At 48.6% G+C, this 9,065-nt stretch overlaps 2 protein-coding genes across 2 annotated transcripts; both read right to left on the bottom strand.

Moving 5' to 3' along the window:
* Window positions 1-351: 351 nt before the first annotated feature.
* LOC107153749 (MLV-related proviral Env polyprotein-like) lies at window positions 352-2,283 on the bottom strand. Its single transcript, XM_048801458.1, has one exon. The coding sequence runs from the start codon at window positions 2,281-2,283 to the stop codon at window positions 352-354; it is 1,932 nt and encodes a 643-aa protein (XP_048657415.1).
* Window positions 2,284-2,312: 29 nt separating this feature from the next.
* LOC107153747 lies at window positions 2,313-8,196 on the bottom strand. The gene is given in 2 exon segments (XM_015499304.2): window positions 2,313-2,393; window positions 2,445-8,196. Coding segments are annotated over 2 exon segments (5,235 nt in total). The 5' UTR covers window positions 7,599-8,196.
* Between the last annotated feature and the right edge of the window lie 869 nt (window positions 8,197-9,065).

Genomic DNA, 9,065 nt, shown 5'->3' with positions numbered 1-9,065 from the left:
AATGAGGTGGGGGTTATAGTTCCTTCTGTTCTCGGAAATCAGATAAGGTTGTTGACTTGACCAGTTTCTGTTCCCTTCCTATATTTCCGTTCCCTCATTGACCAGATGTCTGCCTTTGCACATCCTGTTTTTGTACCTCATTGACCAGATGTCTGCCTCTGCACATCCTGTTTCTGTAACGACCTTGAGCAAGCCCAACCACTGATCTTGCTGACTCTGTTGCCCCTCTGGCCTCCTTTGACAAACTAATTTTTTTTTTTTTTATAAGCCTTGTTTTATCTGGCATTACTAAGCTAAAGCTATAAGCAGCTGGGTCGGGGGGGTCTTTCATTCCCCCATTTTCTTTTGGTCCTACGAATGGAATCTTCCATTCGTGAGTTCAATTGTATCTGGGTCAATCTGCCCCAGCTGGTGATATTGTTGGGTTAGAACCATGGCTTGAATGACAGTTAGTCTGTCCTTGATGAATTGGACCAGTCGGTTAAGGATACAAGGTCCAAGTACTAAAATTAGAAGGAGAATAATAAGTGGGCCCATAATAGTGGATACTAATGTACTGAGCCAGGGGGATTTGTTGTACCAGCTTTCGAACCATCCTTGTTGGGATTCGAATAACTGCTGTCTCTGTTTGAGTCTTTCCCTGAGCTTGGCCATACTGTCCCTAACCACCCCTGTGTGATCCGCATAAAAGCAGCATTCCTCCTTAAGAGCGGCACAGAGACCCCCTTGTTGAAGGAAAATGATATCTAGGCCTCTTCTATTTTGTAATACTACCTCTGACAGGGAAGTTAGGGATTTTTCGAGAGCTGTGACCGACTCTTCTAATGCCTGGATATCCATGTGCATTGCTTGTTGGAGCTGTTTAAAATGAGAGGTTTGTTGTAAAGCAGAGACCCCTGTTCCTATTCCCGCTGTTATTCCACCTACAGTGAGTCCTCCCAGGAGTAGGGCCAGTGTTAGAGATATTGGTTCCCGGCGGGATCTAGTTACATCTTTGGACTGACTATGACTATAGAAATATTCAGGGGGGTGGTAAATTATGGTGGGCCACAATTCTATTAGTACACAAAAGTCAATGCTTGTATTGAGGACACCTGTTGAGATACATGGGGTTAGCCCTGTGCTGCAGGCCCAATAGGTTCCATTAGGACCTGCCAGATATTGAGTTTCTGTATTTGCTTCAATTGATATGGTCTTGTTGCATAGTCTCTGGTGGGTACGGGGAACTTTTCCTATGCAGACACCCTGCCCGGATACCTCTGACAAGGTCAATCGATGCTGGGGAAGGGAGGTGCATCTCCAAGGAGGAGTGGTATGGCTAGTATAGTTATCCTGTATAGCGACCCCTTCGTAATAGGGAGGCCGCGAGAGCAAGCATAACCAGCATTCTTGGGTCTTGTTTGGGTCTGAATGATTGAGGGCTGTGAATGCCCCTTGGATTAGGCCTAGTAGCCGGTCTCCAGTACCTGGTCTTGGAGCTTGGTCCATCTTAGTTGAGATTCCCTGTGCGGCTCGGGTGAGGCTAGGAGTAAAGTTAGAAGTATCCGGGGGAAGTGGGGAGGTCAGGTTGTGACCATTAGTTTGGGGCCGGGGTCCTTTTTCTGGAAAGGGTTCTCTTAACTTCAGTAATGGGGCCTTCTGGTCTGGCAAAACGGGGTTGGGTCCCAGAGGGAGTCGGGGCTCTACTGTTAGTATATGCCGAGTCAGGGAGAACATGGTGATAGGGTCATGCCCAGTCCGGTATAACCGTAACCCCCAAGCTTGAGATCCATCCCAGGTGGCCCGTTTTCCTGCTGGTGTAAAAGTTAGAACTAGAGGATTGCATTTACCTCCGGGGGTGGAGCCCTTGCGGCTGCCTTTGCTGGAATCATAGCAAGCAGACCCATGAGGAGTCTTACCACGTCGGAGGGTGATGTAGTCCCAATTGGATGAGGGGCTCCAATAGACATTCCCAGTGGTCTCACAACCCCATTTGGCACAAAAACCATCTGCGGGTCCCCCACAATTTTTCTTTCGTTTGTGTGATGGACAAACATAGAACTGTTTACTTTGGGTCCCTATGCGTCCCCCGGGGTTGTGACAACCATAACCTGGGAAAGGCTCCTGATCAGAAGGGTCCCAGGTATCTCCTACTAGGTCACACAAGTCAAAGTATAATGTAGGGAAAGCATCTGATATGGTTCCCATCATGGAAGTGATGTTAGCTATTTTTCCTGACATAAGGTTATTAATTACCCAAGTTACATTGTAAACATGATGCGGGCTACCCTGCCCTGTGACCATCCTAAGAAATCCCATCAGCACCCATAGCATTAAGATGCTGTTTCCCCCCGCATGAGTCTTATCTTTAAAGGGTTTGGGGTGCGTTGGACCTTCCATGATGGGGTGTCTGCCTCGGCTGTCACCGGTTTGCCTCCTGGGGTGGACTGTTGGTTTTCTCCAGCAGGGTTGGCGGCTTTGACGTGCGAGGCGTGGACCCAAGATGAGATCCCGTCGACCTTTAGCGCCGTTGGGGTGGTCAGGAGCACGGTGTATGGGCCTTTCCATCGGGGTTCCAAGTTCTTTGTCTGATGTCTGCGTACCCACACTGAGTCTCCTATCTGGAAGGGATGAGGTATCACAGGTGTCTTTATTTGGTCTTGGTATGCAGCTGCCAATGGTTTCCAGACTTCATTTTGGACAATCTGAAGTGCCTGTAAATGAGCTTTCAAAGAGGGGTTATTAACATGGTTGGCAATGCAGGGACTGTAAAAGCTGGTAATTGGGGGTGGAGCTCCATATAGTATTTCAAATGGAGTTAGGCCAGATGGGCCCGGAGTATTTCTGGCCCGATAGATGGCTAAGGGCAGTAGGAGCACCCAGTCTCTAGTGCCAGCTGCAAGCGTTAATTTGGATAAAGTCTCCTTAATAGTTCTATTCATTCGTTCTACCTGTCCTGAACTTTGGGGTCGGTAAGCACAATGTAATTTCCAATTTATCCCCAACAATTTGGCCACCTGCTGACTTACCTGGGAGACAAAAGCTGGTCCGTTATCTGACCCCAGTATTTGAGGCATACCATACCTGGGAAAGATTTCTTCTAACAGTTTCTTTGTCACAACTTTTGCAGTCTCATGTCGTGTGGGGAAGGCTTCTACCCAGCCAGAAAAGGTGTCCACCAACACTAACAAGTATTTGTACCCATATAGTCCAGGCTTTATTTCAGTGAAGTCGATTTCCCAGTGCATCCCAGGTCGATGCCCTCGTATTCGGGTCCCCAGGTTAGACCTGGTTTTTCCCGCATTTACCTGGGCGCACGCGAGGCAAGAGTTCATTACCTGCTGTAAGAATTTATCTCTCCCGAGTAGATGGTAAGCCTTCTGTTCTCTGTCCAGCAGGATTTTCATTTTGTGGGGACTCAAATGGGTTAATCTATGTAGGAAGGTTACCAGTTCAAGAGTCTGTTGGGCCGGCAGCACAGGTTTTTCTTGATAAATCCAATGATTTTTAGTGGGGTCATAAGAGGCCCCCATTTTCTTTAGTAACTCTGTGTCCTCTCTGGCATAATGAAAAAGGCAGGCGGAGGTTTCGGTTTCCCTTGGGTCTTGAGGGACTCTGGGGGGTACCTCGGTGGCAATATCCTTCGCTGCTTTATCAGCCATACGATTTCCTCTGGCTTCTGGACTTTCCCCTTTTTGGTGCCCCGGACAATGAATAATGCTGAGTCTCTTTGGCAAAAACAGGGCCTTAAGTAATGCTAGAATCTCAGTCCTGTTTTTAATGGTTTTGCCCTCTGAGGTTAGAAGCCCACGTCGCCGGTAAATTTCCCCATGTATGTGGGCAGTCGCAAAAGCGTACCGGCTATCCGTGTAAACGTTGAGCTTCTTACCTTTGGCCATTTGTAAGGCTTTCGTCAGTGCGAGGAGTTCTGCCTTCTGTGCGGATGTTCCTGGGGGTAGGGCCTCTGCCCAAATTACCTCCGTTTCGGTGGTCACCGCTGCACCTGCTTTCCGCTCTCCGTCCTTCATGAAGCTGCTGCCATCGGTATACCAGGTGAAGTCTGCGTCTGGAAGAGGCAGGTCCGTGAGGTCTGGTCGGGTCCCATGTACCTCTGCAAGGATCTGGAGACAGTCATGTTGATCTGGTGATCCTGGGAGTGGGAGCAAGGTTGCAGGGTTGAGAGTGACAATAGGCCCAAAATGTATTCTATCAGTGTCCAGGAGCATGGCTTGATAATGGGTCATCCGCGCATTGGATAACCAACGGTCGGGTGGCTGTTTGATTAAGGTTTCCACCGCATGAGGTGCTAGAATAGTCAGTGGTTGTCCCAGAGTCAGTTTGTTAGCATCTTTAGTGAGAACCGCTATGGCTGCCACCATGCGCAGACAAGGTGGCCATCCTGAGGCAACAGGGTCGAGCTTCTTAGATAAATAGGCCACAGGACGCCGCCAAGGTCCCAGTTTTTGTACTAGTACCCCTTTTGCATAGCCCTGTTTTTCGTCTGTAAACAGTTCAAAGGGTTTGGTCAGATCTGGAAGGCTGAGGGCCGGGGATTCTAATAGGGCTTTTTTTATTGATTTGAAAGCATTTTCATGTTTTTCTTGCCAATCATAAAGAGTCCCCGGTTTAGTGAGAGGATATAGAGGTGCGGCCATCTCAGCGAATCCTGGAATCCAAAGGCGGCAGAACCCTGCGGTCCCCAGAAATTCGCGCAACTGGCGGGAGTTCCTGGGGACTGGGATACTTGTTATAGTCTGCTTACGGGCCTCAGTTAGCCATCTTTGGCCCCCTCTAATTTGGTACCCCAGATAAGTTACCTGTCGCTGACAGATTTGGGCCTTCTTGGCAGAGGCACGATACCCTAGAGTCCCCAGGGTCTGCAGAAGAGCAGCAGTTCCCTCTCTACAGCTTTCCTCGGACCTGGCTGCCAGCAATATGTCATCTACATATTGCAATAATATCAGTGTTGGATGTTGAATCCTGAAGGCAGCTAAGTCCCGGTGGAGAGCTTCGTCAAAAAGGGTGGGGCTATTTTTAAAGCCCTGTGGTAATCGGGTCCAGGTCAGTTGGCCGGACATTCCCTTTTCTGGATCTTTCCATTCGAAAGCAAAGATGGGTTGGCTGTCAGGGTGTAATCTCAGGCAGAAGAAAGCATCTTTGAGATCTATCACTGTATACCAGGTGTGTGATGGTGGTAGTCCACTTAGCAGGTTGTATGGGTTGGGGACCGTAGGGTGAATATCCTCAACCCGCTTGTTGACCTCCCGCAAGTCCTGGACCGGTCGATAATCCCCTGTACCAGGCTTTTTGACAGGGAGGAGGGGAGTATTCCATGGGGATCTGCATGGTACCAGGATCCCTTGGTCTATTAGCCTTTCTATGTGAGGCCGGATGCCTTGGTGGGCCTCTTGTGACATAGGGTACTGCTTAATGGATACAGGAGTAGCAGTGGCCTTTAGGGTTATCATCAATGGTGGCTGCCGGACTGCTAATCCTGTTCCTCCAGTTTCAGCCCAAGTAAGTGGGAACTTTTGTAGCCAAGACAAGGTGTCCTTCTTGTGGGTTCCCTGTGGTTTTTCTAGTTCAAAGAGTCTATATTCATCTTCTAAATTGAGGGTCAGGACATGTAGCGGTCTTCCCTGAGGCCCAGTGATATGGGCCCCTGTGTCCTGGAAGTGTATCTGAGCTCTCAGTTTAGTAAGGAGGTCCCTACCTAGCAGTGGATATGGGCAGTCTGGTACATGAAGGAAAGAATGTGTCACCTTACCGGTTGCCAGTTGTACCTTCCGGTCCGTTGTCCAATGATATCTTTTGGCTCCTGTGGCTCCTTGGACCCATGCCGATCGGTCGCTCAATGGTCCCACAGGATGAGTTAGCACAGAATGTTGAGCTCCGGTGTCCACCAGGAAGGTGACAGGTTGCCCCCCAACATCAAGGGTTATCCTGGGCTCAGGGGGGGGCTCCCGGCCCTGACCGTCCTAATCTTCTAGGGTTAGTAAGGAAGTCTGGGGCCTAAGCTTTCGGGGTCCTTTAGGTCGCTTTGGGCAATCTTTTACCCAGTGACCTTTTTCCTTACAATAGGCACATTGATCTTTATCTACTTTGGTGCCCCGGGGATTCCATTCTTTGTTGTCTCCTGGTTGCGGTTTATCCTGTCTCTGACTTGACACTACTGTGGCCAGTAATTTGCTAATCTCTTTGTTTCTTTTGCGATCCCTGATATTTTCCCTTTCCTCGGCTTCCCTTCTCAATCTTTCTTCCTTTTCCTCAGCTGTTTCTCTCCTATTATAGATGCGTTCAGCTTCCTTGAGTAAGTCTTGCACCGAGCTTTCCCTTAAATTGTCTAACCTTTCTAATTTTCTTCTGATATCTGGAGCCGACTGCCAGATAAAGGACATGGCCAGATTAGTAGCCTGTCCTGGATCTTCAGGATCATAAGGAGTGTACATACGGTAAGCCTCCTTAAGTCGTTCCAGAAAGGCAGAAGGAGTTTCCTCGAATTTCTGTATCACCTGTTTCACCTGGGCCAAATTTGTTGGGCGTCTTGCGGCCCCATGGAGACCCGCTACAAGCAACTGGCGATAGAGACGTAGGTGATTCCTACCTTCAGCCGTGGTATGATCCCAGTTGGGACGCTCGAGGGGAAATGCAGCATCAATCTCATTAGGCAACTGGGTGGGGCGGCCATTCTCTCCTGGAACATTCTTGCGGGCTTCTAGGATAACCCGCTGTTTTTCCTCGGTAGTCAACAATGTCTGGAGAAGCTGTTGACAGTCATCCCAAGTGGGCTGGTGAGTAACTAGGATAGACTCAATGAGAGAGGTTAAGATAGAGGGGTCTCTAGAGAAAGGAGGGTTATTGTTTTTCCAGTTATATAGATCAGAGGCAGAAAAGGGCCAATACTGTAGTTGGCCATTCAGTCCCGCACGGAGGGGGAATGCTTGGGAGGTAGAGTCTGGTTGTTCTCGGCGTCCTCTCAGCCGTCCGGCGACTGGGGAGGATGCGGGTTCTGTCAAGGGGGCTGGAGGGTCAGTTTCCCGCTGTGAAGTTGGCCCGGAGGCTGATATAGGGCCTTGGTATGGAGGAGGGTCCTCTGCGAGAAGATCCATCAGTAGTTCTTCCCCCGGTGGCAAGACTGGGGGCATTTTTGGTGGCTGTTCATTTTTCTTGGTTTCCTGAAAAGTCTTAGTGAGGGTTGGGTAGAGGGAGGATCGGGGAGGGGTTGGAATGGGGGTGAGGGGAGGCGGAAGTGCTGGAACCGATGGGGGCGGAGGAGCAGTGGGGAGTGAGAGAGGCAAAGGGGATGATTTTGGGGAAACAAAAGGTTTGACCCATGGAAGAGGATCTTTAGCCAGGGCTTCCCAGGTTATGATATACGGGACCTGATCAGGATGACCGTGAGGTCCTGGGTTCATCACTTTTGCTTTCACCTGTAAAATAATATCTAAGTTAAAGGTTCCGTCTTTGGGCCAGCCCTCATAGAGCGCTGGCCATTCGGAAGAACAAAAAGTGATCCATCTCTTTTTATGGATGTCCACGGATTGGTTGTTCGCCGTGTTCTGGACATCTTTCCAATGCTGTAAAGTAAGACTTAAGGGGGTTGTTATAGACTGCCCCATAGTTTGGTACCAAGCAACGCTAAGGACAAAACCGACGAATAACAGACCGACACAAACACAAAAGAGACGCGCGGCGCGGCTTCGGCGCAAAACCGAAAGCAAAAGTTCAGATGGAGACTTAGTTGGGGGTCCGGATCCCCCGTCTCCCAGAAAGACCACGTACCCCTCGGACAGGGGTGGAGCCCCAAAGAGTCCGACTCTGGTCGTGGATCCTAACAGATGAGTCCTTGAAAATCGGACTCCGGACGCCCGTGGAACGTCTTCCAGGGCTGCAGGAGCGAAGTCCGAGCTCGTCAGCTCCTTCAGCCTCCTGCCAGATTCAGATTGACTCAGCTGAATCACAGAAAACTCAGATTCGCAGCGCGATAGACAGACAGACAGATAACAATGAAATCATAGTCTGGCCAGCTTACCTCCCGATGGCGGGTCGGTGGTCCCTGGGTGGGGGTCTCAGATCCCGGACGAGCCCCCAAATGAAAGACCCTCTAAGAGTGCCTTCCGTCTGAAGAGACCCGTACCCAAAGGACCAGCGAGACCACTAAGTTCGGATGCAAAGAGCAAGAGGTTTATTCGAGTGCACAGGTACCCGGGGCGACAAGCTCTATGAGACTCGCGCGCCCTTGGCTTATCCTGAGGGGTTTATATAGAACTTACAAGCAGAAGCGTGGATACAGAAGCGAGATGCATAGTTACAGGATCCCTATTGGAGGATTTAAATGAGGTGGGGGTTATAGTTCCTTCTGTTCTCGGAAATCAGATAAGGTTGTTGACTTGACCAGTTTCTGTTCCCTTCCTATATTTCCGTTCCCTCATTGACCAGATGTCTGCCTTTGCACATCCTGTTTTTGTACCTCATTGACCAGATGTCTGCCTCTGCACATCCTGTTTCTGTAACGACCTTGAGCAAGCCCAACCACTGATCTTGCTGACTCTGTTGCCCCTCTGGCCTCCTTTGACAAACTAATTTTTTTTTTTTTTTATAAGCCTTGTTTTATCTGGCATTACTAAGCTAAAGCTATAAGCAGCTGGGTCGGGGGGGGGTCTTTCAAAAAATACCAGAAGCTGAGATTTTTCCAGAACGGTGTAGAAATAGTACAGAATGGAAGTAAAGTTCACAAGTATGAAAATTAAGAAATAGGACAGAATTTGCCATTTAGTAATTAGACTAAATTTTGAAGGTAAAATTGTTCTAATGTTATAAAATAATAAGTAAATTTTCTAGAAAATTTGTAGGTGGCCTGAATAAGTACATTCAGTTTCAAAGAGACTTCTAAAGAGATATGAGCCAGGCACTGAAGAAGGAAGGTAGAACTATAGAAGTTCAGAGTTAGAAGGGATTGCAAATAAGATCTTGTCTAACATGTTTATTTTATGGATGAAGTAATGGGATGTAAAGAAACCAAAATACTTGGCCAAAGCTATATATATATATATATATATATATATATCTGTCTCTTATACACATCT

This window comes from Marmota marmota, unplaced genomic scaffold, assembly GCF_001458135.2.
Source record: "Marmota marmota marmota unplaced genomic scaffold, marMar, whole genome shotgun sequence".
Taxonomy (NCBI): Eukaryota; Metazoa; Chordata; class Mammalia; order Rodentia; family Sciuridae; genus Marmota; species Marmota marmota.
Note: the sequence above shows the minus strand (reverse complement) of the source record. Positions and strands in the feature narration are given on the sequence as shown.